Source organism: Eupeodes corollae, chromosome 1 (assembly GCF_945859685.1).
Source record: "Eupeodes corollae chromosome 1, idEupCoro1.1, whole genome shotgun sequence".
In the NCBI taxonomy this organism is placed as follows: Eukaryota; Metazoa; Arthropoda; class Insecta; order Diptera; family Syrphidae; genus Eupeodes; species Eupeodes corollae.
In genome coordinates, this window is record NC_079147.1 from 209,685,132 (window position 1) to 209,700,249 (window position 15,118).

Below are 15,118 nucleotides of genomic sequence, written 5' to 3' on the forward strand. Positions count from 1 at the left end.
TTAGGTAATTTTTGAAGTGCTGTAGAAAAAAGCAAGCAACAATTTTATAACCAATTTTTGTATACATTATTTATTCACATTAAAAGCATACAAAAAAATACAAAAGTAAAAAAAAAAATCAAAATTCCGTTAGCTTTCAGCTGACGGAGTGGTGCGTCTCAAAAATTTGGTGCGTGACCATACCCGCGAATTTAACTCTCCTAGAAATCTGAAATCAAAAACTTAAAAAGATTATAAATCTACAATAACGTCGCAATGTCTGGAACTACGGAAAAGTTACAAACATTTTTTTTTCAAAATGGCGGCTGTCTAAAGAAAAATACAAAAAATTTACCTTTTTTTTGAACATTCTTCGATTTGTTAAAAATAGTAAAAATTAAAATTTGGGGATGGCCGTAGTTCCGGACGTAGACAAATGCCTAAAGAAGACTCTCTTAAAATTTCATGTAAATCGGTTCAGCAGAACCTGAGAAATCGTGGGTATCAGATTCAAAAAGACAGTTCTGAGAAAAACGCGTTTAAAGTACCCCATTATGTCTTTTGTTCTATTAGTTGCAGCCCAACCGATTTGGATGGCTGCTCAGCAAAATACTTATTTCTCCGAAAATAATTTGAATTTGGGAAAATCCTCTCGTAGACATATTCTTAAATAGTTAAACTATGAAAATATGAAAAGAAAAAAAATAGATTTTTTTAATTTCTAGACCAGAATACCCCCTTAAGAGATTATAGAGTTTACATAATTGTATGTAGGCTCTATACAGCGTTTATAAATAAGACTGATAGTATATTCTATAATAACAATATGTAGTTATTCTTTTCAAATATTTATTTTGCTACAACCAGAAACACATTCATGTTAAGTTGTTGCTGTCACTACTTGTTGTCAACGATCAGCTGCAGCCTATAGCTGTATGTTATTCATTACATGTACATCCAATCAAGATAAATATTATGTCTTATACTATCACACAAAATTTCAGTTTTTATCGCATTTTCTGCAATAATTGCATTTTGTATTTCATTGTTATGTTTAGTTTTTGTTTTGCACTTGCAATGTCTAAAGATCCATTACAAAACTTATCGTCAACGTCTTTAAGTTACCCTCATTCTCTCTTCACTGCTTCCACGGTTATCGGTTATCGTATCCACTTATTAAAAGTTCCTTTCATTTGTTGAATGGAGCTTTTCGTTTAACGAAGACTAAACTTTAATTCGGTGACGCATCGAGCTTCTAGATTGCAGATTGTAACGACTTCAGGAAATCCCCGGATTATAAATTCCACTTTTCGGCAAATTCTCTATTTTCACTTTTCATCAAAATACCAAAAAGGTAAATATGTATATGCAAAACAAAAAACAATATTAATAATAATTCTAACTCTCTTCCAGCAATAAATTTAGTGCCCTTATAATGCAAGACCAAACATCTTCAACACCAAACTTTGCACCTAACAACTATCCGTTACAACTTGGAGCAAAACTCCTTTCATTCGCTGAGGACAAAACATTTTCCGATATTTGTATAATTTCTTCCGATAACGTGCAATTCCATGCTCACAAATGTGTCCTTTCGGCATTCAGTGATTACTTCATGGTGATGTTTACAGGTAGCCTTAAGGAGGCAAAAGCCAGTTCGGTTAAAATCCACAAGGTAAATGGAAACATTTTCAAACTCTTGTTGACTTTTATGTACACTGGACAAATTAAACTTGAAAACGACACAATGGAGGAAATGTTCAGATGGGCGTTCTTCTTTCAAATTCATCCCCTAATCGCTAAATGTAAACGCTTCATGGAAAATAATATGAATGCTGAAAATTGTCTAAGCATAGCCAATTTTGCTATTCAACATGACATGACTGAGCTATTTGAGAAAGCTTCAAAGTTCGCAAGTGAACACTTTGAAAATGTAGCTAAATATAAAGGTTTTCTAAAGTTGAATAATAATACATTGCTTAACATAGTTTCGAGTGCAGATCTTTGTGTGACCACAGAAGAAGCAGTTTTTTTAAACCTCATCAAATGGATCAATTACGACAAACCGAACCGTGAGAAAACTTCTTTCAACTTGATTTCCAAAATCCGATTTAAGCAATTAAATGCGGACTTTATCAAAGAGCATAGATCAAAGCTTCCATATCAACTAGAGTATATGGAATTGGTCTGTACTTGGCTTGAATATCACCTATCTTCCAAAAATCGAAATGATATGAGAGGAGTAACCATTAAACGACCAAAAGCAGGTGGAATCACTTTTGTTGACCGGCGAAACAATATGAATCCTAACTCATTTAACTCAAACATTTGGACTCGCGAGGAGGCTTCGAAACTACCACATCAGTTCTATGACATCATTGGCGTGGACCATGAAATTGTTTTTTCGTGCGAAGGTCATTGCCTTGCAAGTTTTAATCTTTACAACCGGGAAATAAAGCTTTTACCTCCAATGAAAGTACCACGTAAAGGTTATGCATTGGCAGTACTTGAAAAATGCATATATGTCGTCGGTGGCTATAACGACAAATATGAATGGCAAAATGTTGTTGAACGGTTTAATTTAAATAGACATATTTGGGAGGATGTAACTCCAATGAATAACATACTTGTGTCACCAAAAGCAACTGCTTGTAACAATCAGGTGTACGTAGTGGGTGATGAATCCCTAACTATGGAATGCTTTGATTCTATGAGAAGTGTATGGACGTCGACAAGTTTCCGTAGAAACTAAAGATATAAACTATGTGCTTTCCTAATTCTGTAATGGTTTTCAAAGTTCTGTTGGTCCAAAGTCTATTTCATTATTTTGTAATGTATGACTTTTTAATGTATTTTGTTTAACATTTTATCTAATTTTAAATTAAAATACAGGTTCGCGAGTTTTGGGTCTTTTTGTGTAGAACATTTCAAACAAAAATATTGAAAAATGTAATTTTTAGGGATACAGAATTCTGAGAAAAGTAACTTTGAGGTTAAGTATAATAATTTTTACAGGGTTTTATTTTTACAGCATTGTTTTATAGAGAATTTTTAATTTCCAGTACATATTTTGAAATTAATAAATTTAATATAAACTTCATATAGAATCCTAAAGTACAGTATTTTTTAACGTTTCTGATTTTAGAATTTATTTCTCTTTTCTTATTTGTTGTGATGTGTTGAAGTTGAAAGAACAAACTGAATAACGTTATTTTTAAATTTGTTTGTCCATTTTAGTAGTCTCTAAACATGTTTCGGAGGTAGTAAATTAATTGTTCCAACTCCAGAATTATTTGACAGAATCATCGGGCAGCTGCCAAAAATGTGGGCCAGCTGCCAAAATCAAAAATTACATTCCCATTAAGGCAACTTTAATGGAAAGTTAGTCAAGAAAATTCTACCTAACTTTTAAGTCAAGTTCACTTTTTTTTCAAAATGACAGTTGATTCTGTTTTTTCATTTAACTAAAAGCTGAACTTTATTACTCTATGATTCATTTATTTTCTTCAAAACATCATTTAATGCTTTCTGTAAAAGGTTTCCTTAAAAATTTGAAAAGAAATAACTAATTTTTCTTTACAATATAAAATTCAAATCGTGATGGACTTGTAGCTTTGCCTGAGGAGTGTTTTGTAGACAATAATTTTGTTGGTACTTTTTATACTATGAATTTTAAGTAGAGGTTTGCGAAGTAAAGTTCTGAATTTAAAATGCATGACACTTGAAAATTTTACTAGGTGCCTTTGTGAAATGAAGTTGACTGCATATGAAGTCCCTTATAACCTGCCCATTGTCTTTCAATTAAGGCAACTTTATTGAAAAATTCACTGAAAAGTTAATCAAGAAAAATTCGCCTAACTATCAAGTCAAGTCCTCAACGGACTGTAATGCCACGTTAAGCAAGTTAGTAAGCTTTTGTACTATGAACTTAAAGTAGAGGTTTGTAAATAAAAAAGTTCTGAATTTTTATTTTATGAAACTTGATAAACTAACTAGTTGCCTTGGTTAAAGTGCACGTTCCAAGAATGAAGTTGACAGCAAATGAAGTCCCTTATGTTGGCGTTACCGGTCCATTCTGTAATAGAAAACAGTGGGCAGTTTCTAGTACCTGATTGGGAATTTGACTGGAAATTTAGTCTAGAAGAATCTCCCGAACTATGTCAAAGTGACAGTTGATCATGTTTTTTCACTTAACTGGACGCTGAACTTTATTACTCTATGATTTATTTATTTTCTTCACAATTCCATTTTATTTTTTGTGTTATAGGTTTCTTTGTAACATTGGCCTTAAAATACAAAATACGAATTGTTATGGGTTTGTAGCTTGCCTGAGGAGTGTTTTGTAGACATAATATGTTTGTAAGTTTTCGTATTATGAACTAATAGTAGAGGTGTGTGAAAAAAGCTTTTAAGTTTGAAATGCTTGACACTTAAAAAAATAAATAGTTCGCTTGGTTAAAATTAATGTTAAAAAATGCAGTTGACTGCAAATGAAGTCCTTAACATTGCGTGAGCTTGTGTATTTTGTAAAATTTTAGTATTAGGCAGGTTCAAAAGACATAAGGGACTTAAATCTAAGGCAAGTTTCTAGTATCTGATTGGTCAGCAGTCAAAAACTTGAGTTCCATTTAAGACAACTTTAATGAAAAGATGGCTGGAAGCTAAGTCATGAAAATTCTGCCTTACTATCAAGTCAAGCCCACTTTATGTCAAAAGGTTAACTATCATATTGATATATATACGTATATGATGAATAACAGGACTAGCTGCACCTCGCGGGGTTACTCGTGTAATTTATTTTATAACACATTTTGGTTAGCACAAAAAAGGTTTTACTGACCGAACTTTAAAAGATAAAAGTATGCTGTCGCGGACTTTTTTTAAGAACTATTAAAGATGAACAATTCTCTCATAAATTATTTTAGCACGCAAGGTTTCCCCGATTTTGAAACTTTCCTACTTAGTAATCCGCTTGTATGAGTCTTAGAGCGATGTTAGCCCATAGTTTTCTTCAATAAATTATCTATCACTAAATGAAAAGAAAACCCGATCAGTTATTCTTGAGATAAGCAAAAATTGAAAGATTTGTACTTTTCTTAAATCTTTATTCGAATTTATGTTGTTTGTTTTCCAAGACTAAAGAAAAATGTTGGTGAAAATACTCATAGGGAAAATTCAAAGGGTAAGTAAATTTTTCTAATTTAAATTAAAGCCTCAATTTTAATGTCTAAGGCTGAGTTTGCACTTCAAACTGTTGCATAAAAATGCATTATTGAATTTTAATTAAATATTAATTGCAGAGGATTCCACTAATGAGGGTTCTTTGCAAAAGCTACCTGAATTTATTCTCGAAATTTTCAGGTAGGCTATCGAAATACATTTTCGACAGGTATTTAAAAATATAAATTGAAAAGGGAAAAAGAAGATTGAAAAGCCTGAGAAAGTTGAGTTTTGATAGTAATTAAGGTGAAACACTCTAAAGACCGAGTTGAGCAGAATTTGGTTATTCGAAAAAGTTTTTAAATCGCGATCTAAATAAAACAAGACATAATTAATATTGCGAATATTTGTATTCTTTCGATTGGACGATTTTTAACCAGGCTAATCCAAAAAGTATTGAACCGCAATAATTGTATGTTATATTGAATAAGTACTAAAAAGATTAATCCATTTATTTCTCTCTTTTTGAAGGTAGATTATCCAAAATGGAAAATCAACAGAAGTCGATTTCAGTTTTGAAATCTAACAAATTTGCATCGGAATTAAGTGAAAAACTTTTCTCGTTCAGTGAGAACAAAACATTTTCCGACATTTCCATAATAGCTTCTGACGATGTTATATTTCATGCCCACAAATGTGTCTTATCGGCTTTTAGTGATTATTTTATGACAATGTTTGCAAGTGGTCTGAAAGAGGCACTAGCCAATGAAGTTAAAATCCATGAGTTCAACGGAAATATATTGAAACCGATATTGAAGTTTTTGTACACTGGGCAAATTAAGCTTAACAATGAAACAATTGAAGAAATTTTGAGAGCGGCCAACTTTTTCCAAATCCAACCATTAACCAATGAATGCTATGAATTTATGGCTGAGAAATTGGATGTGAAAAATTGTTTGGGCATAACAATTTTTGCCGATCAAAATGGTTTGATTGAACTCTTTAAAAAAGCCTCAAATTTTGCAAGTGCGAATTTTGAAAAAATTTGCAGCTGTAGTGATTTTCTCAAACTTGATGAGGATCAATTAGGAGCAATAGTTTCGAGCGAAGACCTGTGTGTGACTTCGGAGGAGAAAGTCTTTTTCAATATCATTAAATGGATCAATTACGATAAGGAAAATCGAGAAAAAAAGGCCTTCAACTTGATTTCCAAAGTACGTTATTGGCTGTTGAGCTTGGACTTCATCAAGCAACATAGATCAAAACTCCCCCATCAGGTGGAGTACCTTGAAACGGTCTGCACTTGGCTTGAATGGCATTCCTCCCCCGATGGCCGTCGAGCAATGAAGCCAATGGAATTTTCGAAACCCAGTAAGCCTCATGGACTATTGTTAGTTGGTGGCGGAGGAATACAGACTTATGATGCAGAATTGAATATTTGGTCTTTTGAATTCATTCCGAAACTGCCATTTCGATTTGATAAGATTGTTGCCCTCCAGAATAAGCTTATTTTGTCTTGGCTCGAGAAACCTCTAACATGCTTCGACCTTCGAACGCAAGCAGTCACAACCTTGCCCCGAATGCATATTCAGCGTCGTGGTTATGGATTGGCTGTGTTGAATAATGAATTGTACGTCGTCGGTGGCCAGAAGTATTTATCACCTTGGAAACGAGTTGTCGAGAAATATAACTTCTCTACTGAAAAATGGTACGACGTCGCTCCTATGAATACAATATTTTCCTCGCCCAAAGTTGCTGTAGCCAATGATAAGTTGTATGTTGTTGGCGATAGATCAACCACCATGGAATCGCTTAATCCTAGCACAAATGAATGGACATCGAATCCAATTGCAGATTTACCTAAATCAGCATTTGGATTTACAGAGGTGGCTGGAGATCTATACAAAATCGGAGGAGCCCAATACGGCGACACGAGGTACGGAAAAGATGTTTATTTTAAAAGCGTTCAGAGCTTTGATACTTTAAGTTGTGTTTGGACTCAGAGGGCACAAATGAAAATAGCATTAGCTGATCCACATTGCATATCATGGAACAATCGTTTGATAACTTGTGGTGGTCGCGATGAAACAGGCACTTATCTTAATTTGGTCCAAGAATACAATCCGAACTCAAACGAGTGGAGAACTTTGGCTCAAATGATCGAATATAATTATTCAAACGAATATGCTCTTATTGAATTAAATTAAACAAATATAATCTTAAAAGTACAATATTCAAGGTCTGCAAAAATTCAAATTTGTAATCGATTCAAATGAAATTGTTTTAAAATATGGAACTGTTAAGGGTATATTTAACCATATACTCACAAGACGCACTGAAATAATGTTTTCCAAACTTGAACTATTTCTACCTAAACGAAGCCGGATGGGTCAGCTATTTTAATAAAATTTCTTTTTAATTTTATCTGTATATTTTATTAATAAAAAAGAACCCTTCTGTAATCTAACATTCCATTTGGATTTAATAACAATATCTATAGTTTTTTTTCCTTTGTTTGTAAACAACACTCGATTAAAATAATTAAATATAGAGAACAATACAAATTGAAAGTTATGTATTTGTTTCAATAAAAGCTTGATAAAAAGTCTAATAGGTTTAATAAGATTATTATCAATTTAAATGAGGCAACTAATTATAAATAAACAAAACATTTCTTGTGTTGCATTATTTTTAAAAAAAGGTATAAAATGTCTTTTGTGTAATATTGTGTTATCATTGAAGTTCAAATTCGAGATACCTATTAACAATCCTGAGAAATGAATATGAATAAGTTAATTATTTTAACAGTTTTTGTTTTTGGATTTGTCCTGATGATGGTAAGTATAAAAATAATCTACAAGGTGATGCAAAAGTATTAATAGCCTATTTTTGAAGATGCTTAAATTGGAGAAATTATGGCATACAATGTCGATTCTAATTTGATGTTTGTAAGTAATCATATGTAAACTCGATAATGATAACATTTTTGTGCCACCTTGTAAAGTTCGACCACTAAATGCATTTTGGAAACGAAAACCAACGTTTTCTTTACAGAGCATGGTTAAGGCCGATGAAGGACACGGTGGATCTATTGTTAAAAATCATCATCCTGGATTTTCGTCATTATTTTCTCAAACTGCAAATTTAAGGCCATTCAATAAGGGAAATAGAAATGAAACGGAAGGAAATACGAGTAATAAACATGAGTTAGGCTCAAAAATGCCATTTAGAAGAAACAAAAATGGACAAAAACCGAATGAAAGTACTAAAGAAGAGAATAAAGAAGAAAATAATTAAAAATTTAAACTTTAATTGACACACATTTTAGTTAAATTAAAAAAAAATGTTGTCTTGATTTTATACTTATTAATTATTTAAAAAAAGGTTGTTTCTTATTGACCGCAAAAATCGTAATAAAAAGGCAAAATTTGTTGTTGTTTTTAAATTTTAATACTTTTTATTCAATAGGTATGCATTTCGGTTCTCAGCTACGGAACCATCATCAGCGGACGACAATTAAACATGTTTAGTGGGGATATTTTTAGTTTTTTAGTTTAGTTCGAAATAACATGTTTCTACATGAACTTTTTTTATGACAGCATATTGTTAGTCTTGCCCCCATTGATCACTAAATCCATCTTCTTCGCTTCCGTCGCAATGCATAAAAACGCTCCACTGGCATCACGCTTTGATCTTCCAATTATGTCAATATCAGCTGCGTATCCGAGCAGTTGGATGGACCTTTGGAATATTGTGCCTCTTGTGTTGACGGTTGAGTTTTGCACAATTCTTTCCAGAATGATATTAAAGAAGTCAGTGCATCACCTTGTCGTAAACTTTTTTGACATCAAATGCATCGGTGAGATCTTTTCCGACCCTTATAGAGCAGCGTGCATTCTCCATCGTCATTCTGCACAAACGGATAAGTTTGACAGGGATGCCAAAACTAGACATTGCTCTGTAGAGTTCTTCTCTATGGATGCTGTCTTACGCGGCTTTAAAATCGATAAAGAGATGGTGGGTATCCATTTGAAACTCCTGTGTTTTTTCCAAGATCTGCCGTAGTGTGAATATTTGGTCGATAGTGGACTTTCCTGGTCTAAAGCCACACTGATAAGGACCTATCTGGATGGATCGGGCATGATTTCTTCCGACCATATTCTGCAGATGAGTTGGTGCATGCTCTATACCAAGTCATCGCCTGCTGCTTGAATAGTTCGGCAATGTTGACACTGGTTTTCAATGCAATAAAAAAAAATTAAATTGGGTGGCGCATCAGTCCTGTTGAGAACTAGGGCCTAGTGGCTGACAACTCTCAACCATTCCTGTGTGCGAGTACTGTTGCCAGGGATGGAAGGGACCTACAGTTTTAAGCCGAATTCTAACGGCTAATTTGAGAAAGCACTTTTCATGACAAGAATTACTCTTGGAGAATTTGTCAATACCTCGCAAGAGGCTGTACCCGTCAAAAAAATTTAGGTAGCATAAGCAGGGATCGAACCCAAGACCTCTCGCATGACAGTCCAACGCACTTTTTTTTTTTTTTTTTTTTCTTTTTTTTTTCAAATTCATTTTTATTTAATTCAATCTTAAACCTATCTTAAAGCTAGACAAAAATTCATAAAACTAGCCTAATTATCCATAACTTACAACTAACTTAATGGTCCCATACGGACACTCTAAGTTAAACTATAACACTTAAAACTAATGCCTTTCGGCCCTAAGATCTATTTTACTTCATTTAAATTTGATTTCATTTATTTTTGTATTTATTAGAAAATTTGAACAAAAAACTAATATCAAGGTCCTTTTTTATTTATTTTTACTTACAAACTACTTAAAGTTAGGTCCTTAAATAAAACTTAAAACTAACTTAAACTACCTATTCTACCTATAAACTACTTAAAACTAGAACAACCACAGCAGCAAATCTAACATTTTTCGTTTTTATATTTTATTGTCTTTTTTGTACGTTTTTTAATTTTTTTGTATTTTTTTGTTTTTGTTTTTTTTTTATATTCCATGTTTTTTTTTTTTTTTTTTTTAATTTCTTTTTTTTTTTTTTTTGTATTTTTTTTTTTGTGCCACCATGCCTATTCTACTTAAAACTAAACCCTAAAACTATAAAACAAGTATGTAAGCCGGCCAAGGCTTAAAACCCCATCCCGACTACCCACTATCAAGTGCCGATTGAAGCCACCAAAACTGGTTCTCCTGCTTCACCCTATCAGTTCGGTCCCGCTCGGACACAGCCCTACTGAACCGAAGGAGCTCTGCTCCGCCTTGTGCCATGACGTCCCGATTGTACAGGAGTCGCCTATCCACGGTTCTTCGTCTGACGTGGTAGATTAACGGAACTGCCAATCTATCTTGTATCAGACCGCATCTATCTAAAAAGAGGAATGCCTCTGGGGGAATGAAGCCGCTCAAGCGTGCACTCTCAAAATACTCGTCGTTCGGATAGAACGCCCCGAAAATTAAATTGTTGGTCGAAGACATAGCTCTTGCAATGTGACCTCGAACGAGTTTTATCACGAAATTGTCAATTCTGTTGATTCGAGCCCCGTTGTATAGGACCTCGTTGGAATAGTAATGCACATAAGAAGATTCGGCTGTTCGATATAAGCCGGTACAGCGTCGTAAACACTGCCGCTCGAACACCCGAAACTTCTCCATCTGGGAAGGGGCAACGTTGAACCACACAGGACAACCATACACGATCATTGGCCGTATGAGGGCCATGTAGCAAATTACCTTCACTCTGGGGTCAAGCCGACTGCTAAAAAACAGCCGTTTCGTCAGAGCGAAGGCTCCTCTGGCCCTGGTCAGAGCAGCATTTATATGTCTGTCGAAATATAAATACTGATCTAACCAGATACCGAGGTACTTCACTACACTTTTGCTCGCCAATGGCTGCCCGTGAAGATCAACGATGACCATCTTGCGCCAATTCTTACACGTATCCCTCGTGGCCCCATCCAACGGAGTCCGGAACAGAATTGTCTCTGACTTCTGGACATTTATTTTCAGTTTCCAGTCGTCGCAATATCGCTGAATCTTGTCGAAATCACGCTGCAAGAGAATTCTAATAACCTCAACCTTTCGGGCCGTTCTGTACGCAATTAGATCGTCGGCGTACGCAATTGCCTTTGTAAGACTACCTATCAGATCGCTGGTGTAAATGCTGAAGAGAATCGGCGAGTTCACCGCTCCCTGTTGAAGACCATTTTTAATTGAGAATGTTGTGGTAGAAGTTACATTGCCACTCTTGACAACAAACTTTCTACCGTTAAGCATATCATAAAGTATATACAACAATGGCTTGTTTATTCCAAGCCTGCTCAGTTTTAGGTAAAGACCCTCTAACCATACGGTGTCAAAGGCCTTTTCCAAATCAACCAGAACAGCACCTGTGCATTGTTGTTTTGATTTATTCCATTGGATATCAGAAACGAGTTTAGACGCAGCATGAATTGTGTCATGACCCGCCTTGAACCCGAACTGTTTATCCGGAATTATTTTGTTGTCCGCAGCCCACTTAGTCAGAGCCCTATTAATGATCTTTTCGAAAACAGTCCAACGCACTAACCATACAGGCAGCATAAGACTTCTTAAGAAGTTACTAGAGAAAAATAGCTGAGATGGTAAAAAAGGAATTTAAAGGTGTCCAAGAATTTCTGGGTTATGTAGGTGTCTGACAGAACAGCTGATTCATAACATGGTTGAATTTCAAGAAACTTGAAAATTATTTCAGCCTTTTGTATTTGTTGGTAAACATAAAGATACAAAATGTATGTAAGTTGAATTGTATTTGAGCATGTTCTGTACATAATAGACCATGAAGATAACAGCTATGTCAATTCAGATTCAGAGGACTTGAAAGTAAAACAAGTTTCTAGTATCTGATTGACCAGTTGCCAAAAAATTGCCTTTCAATTAGGGCAACTTTATTGGAAAGTAATCCAAGAGAAAAATTACAGTTGATCATAGTTATTGAAACCTGCTTCCAATTAAGACAACTTTATTATTATGGCATTAAACTGAAAGCTAAACTTTATTACACTTATTGGTTTATTTATTTTCTGAGCAAATTCAATTTTTATTGTTATTGGTTTATTGTTAAACTGAAAAAGAAATAAGTAATATTTCTTTATGATACAAAGTACAAATCGTTAAAGACATATAATGTAGCTTGTCTGAGGAATGTTTTAAAGGCAAAAATGTTTTTGGTAGTTTTTGTACGATGAACTCAAGGTAGAGGTTATTGAAGCAGCGAGCTTCATTTTAAATTAAGGGTTTTAATAATGGTTTATCCATTTGCGGTTTTAAAAGTAAAGGCATGGAATTCGACATCTGTCGAACTAAGTTGTTTAGCTAATTTTCGCTTAACTATAGCGCAACGCATACAAATTCTTAAAGCCTACTTCAAAAATGGCGATTCTGCCACAGCCGCACATATCATGCTTTAAGAAGAGATTATGGTTCACATAGTTGTTCAACTACGCAAGCAATTGGCAAAATTGTGAACAAACTTTAAGAGACTGGATTGGTTACAAGTATTGGAAGGACTGTGCATCACCGTTTCTCTCGTATACCACTGAAAATATCGCTGATGTAGGTGAAAGTGTTGCCGAAGACCCAAATGTTTCGATTAGTCGGGTTCTCAGGAATTAGGACTGCCTCACGGCACATTATGGCGTAATTTGCATTTGGATCTACACCTACATCCATAAAGCTCAGCTCAGTATTTAGAGTTCTGAGAAGCCTGAAGTTATTGAAGAGAAGCCATTACATCCACAAAAAGTCACTGTTTGGTGCGCTCTACGGTCCAGAGCCGAGATGTGATTGGGCCTTACTTCTTCGAAAACTACGAAGGAAGGACTGTCACCGTCAATTCGGAGAGTTGTGGTCTTACGACTTGGAGAATATGTGGTTTCAACAAGACGGTGTCATATGCCAGACAACTCGAGCGAATATGGCATTATTGCAAGATACATTTCCTGGCCGCGTAATTTCTCGTCGTGCCGATGTCAACTGGCTTCTAAGATTATGCGATTTGAAAACACTGGCCGTGTTAATGCAGATAAACTCTTTGGCACTTAAAAACCAACATTCGTCAACATTCGTCAAGTTATATGTGTCAAAAGTGTTTGAAAACCAAAAGAACCGTGTTTTATTTACGTTTACTTTTTAAACCCCAAAATAGATAGCCCTGTATAATATTGATGAAGAATTTATAAAAAGTTGTTAACATACCGACCCTTAGACAAATCTATCCTATGACCTGGGGCCCTGTTTTATCTTTTATTTTCAAGGGCTATGGATAAAATGGCCCTAAGTTTCTTTGCTAATCATATATAGTTAACCGTTACTGGTTATAGCTATCCAATCAAAGATTTTATGGACGTGATATTCAAATCACTTAAAAATCTAACTTAATGACCCTGAAGTTGGAGAAAAAAAGGATTGTATGCTTTAGAATAATTTAAAACAATCAACAACACGTTTATAGTTTTATATTGTATCTGGAAATCTGCAAAAAATATTCTTTCTTCCTTTAATAAAACATCAAAACAATCAGAAAGTAAAATCTCAATCTCATAATAAGATCCAATTATCTACTTATCCACACACAATAAAACTATTTTTTATTTTAATTAACAATGCAAATTAATGGTTATAATGTGTTTGCTTAAGCAAAGTTAACCTTAATACGATATATAAAAGCAACCAAAACTATTATGCACCATAATTCATACAGAAACGACCAAATTCAGAATGAATAAGTTTATTATTTTAATGATTGGTGTTGTCCTTTTAATGGTAAGATTTCTTAAAACATGTTCTTCATTTTGTTGTTCTAATAATTTGTCAAAACTATATATTACAGGATATAACATTAACAACCGGTGATGACAATTTACCGCGTAAAAATTTTAACAACAAACCAGCAGTATCGCATTTTGCTGATGCAAATATGCCTGGAATGAATATGCCTGGAATGAATATGCCGGGAATGAATGTTCCTGGCATGAATATGCCTTCGATGAATATTCCAATACCTTCAATACCTTCAATGGCTGAGTTTAACGTGAGCTTTGGAATGAATGGAGGTCCTAAAATGGCAATTGGTGGGTAAATGTCAAGTGACCACAAAGAAGTTGTTATACGAGTCTTATGATCACGAAAAAACGTAATTTACTATGAACAATTAAGAACAATCTAAAAAGTATTTATTTAAACTAAATACACATGTAAAAGAGGAACATTAAAAGGATGTTGTTTTTATTCTTTAAGATGTGTTTATGTAGCCGGTCTTTGCTATTATCTATTTGGTAACACTCGTTTTTGACAGCTCAAGCACGTTAAGTGTTTTCTGTCTCTGTCACTGTTAAACATCTTTAGTTTTTCTACAATGTAACCATGAATTGTTTTAAAAACGAACAACGCTTCCAAAAATCACTGTTTGGTGTGGATTATGAGCTGGCTCCAAAACAGCTTGACACCTACGAGGCATATACTCAAAAAGTCTCCGATAGACCTCGACCGGTATCGTTTTCCATAGGTCTTGGACTTTTATTAGATAAACTGTTTTGATTTCTGAATATTTCTTTCCCTGTATGATTCTTTTCATACTTCCTCAAATTCTCGAAGGGATTCAAATACGTTCACTGTGCGGGCCAAAACAAAACATCAATTTTACTGGTGTAGAAAAAGACTTTTGAAAGTTTTGTTCTATGCTTTGCATCATTGTCCTGTTGGAAGATCAACTTAAAAAGGCAAATTTTCCTCAGCCTACGTCTACATGATGATTTCCAATATGTTTTCGGCAAAATTTGGCAGTTATTGTTTCTTTTACACGAAAAAAAGGTCCTATCCCATGCCAATACTTGAACGTTTGCTCCACCTAGTTTTAGGGTTTTGATGGTATATTTGAGGCATTGAGAGCAGAAGTGAAGTAACCCCAATATGTTACGTT

The 15,118-nt window shown here is 34.3% G+C and overlaps 3 protein-coding genes and 1 long non-coding RNA gene across 4 annotated transcripts in view; 3 read left to right on the forward strand and 1 right to left on the reverse strand.

The window, feature by feature from the left end:
* The window catches only part of LOC129943060 (restin homolog), a 240,161-nt gene that overhangs the window by 192,135 nt on the left and 32,908 nt on the right, over nt 1–15,118 (reverse strand). The gene's annotated exons all lie outside the window — the stretch shown is intronic.
* LOC129948419 (kelch-like protein 3) lies at nt 911–7,531 on the forward strand. The gene is made up of 3 exons (XM_056059426.1): nt 911–1,333; nt 1,393–2,729; nt 5,671–7,531. The coding sequence occupies exons 2-3, from the start codon at nt 1,415–1,417 to the stop codon at nt 7,344–7,346; spliced, it is 2,991 nt and encodes a 996-aa protein (XP_055915401.1). The 5' UTR covers nt 911–1,333; nt 1,393–1,414; the 3' UTR covers nt 7,347–7,531.
* LOC129943073 (uncharacterized) lies at nt 7,840–8,584 on the forward strand. Its single transcript, XR_008781159.1, has 2 exons — nt 7,840–7,976; nt 8,194–8,584. It is a non-coding gene; the product is annotated as an uncharacterized LOC129943073 (long non-coding RNA).
* LOC129943068 (phospholipid scramblase-like) lies at nt 13,807–14,435 on the forward strand. The gene is made up of 2 exons (XM_056052282.1): nt 13,807–13,962; nt 14,030–14,435. Exons 1-2 carry the CDS (start codon nt 13,918–13,920, stop codon nt 14,276–14,278), a joined length of 294 nt encoding a protein of 97 aa, XP_055908257.1. The 5' UTR covers nt 13,807–13,917; the 3' UTR covers nt 14,279–14,435.

What these genes read in the sequence shown, in the direction of transcription:
- LOC129948419 (XM_056059426.1), top strand. Translation starts at nt 1,415, where the DNA reads ATGCAAGACCAAACATCTTCAACACCAAACTTTGCACCTAACAACTAT. An exon ending in GACAAGTTTCCGTAGAAACT is followed by an intron (nt 2,730 to 5,670) that starts AAAGATATAAAC and finishes CTCTTTTTGAAG; the next exon opens with GTAGATTATCCAAAATGGAA.
- LOC129943068 (XM_056052282.1), top strand. Translation starts at nt 13,918, where the DNA reads ATGAATAAGTTTATTATTTTAATGATTGGTGTTGTCCTTTTAATG. An exon ending in TTGGTGTTGTCCTTTTAATG is followed by an intron (nt 13,963 to 14,029) that starts GTAAGATTTCTT and finishes TATATATTACAG; the next exon opens with GATATAACATTAACAACCGG.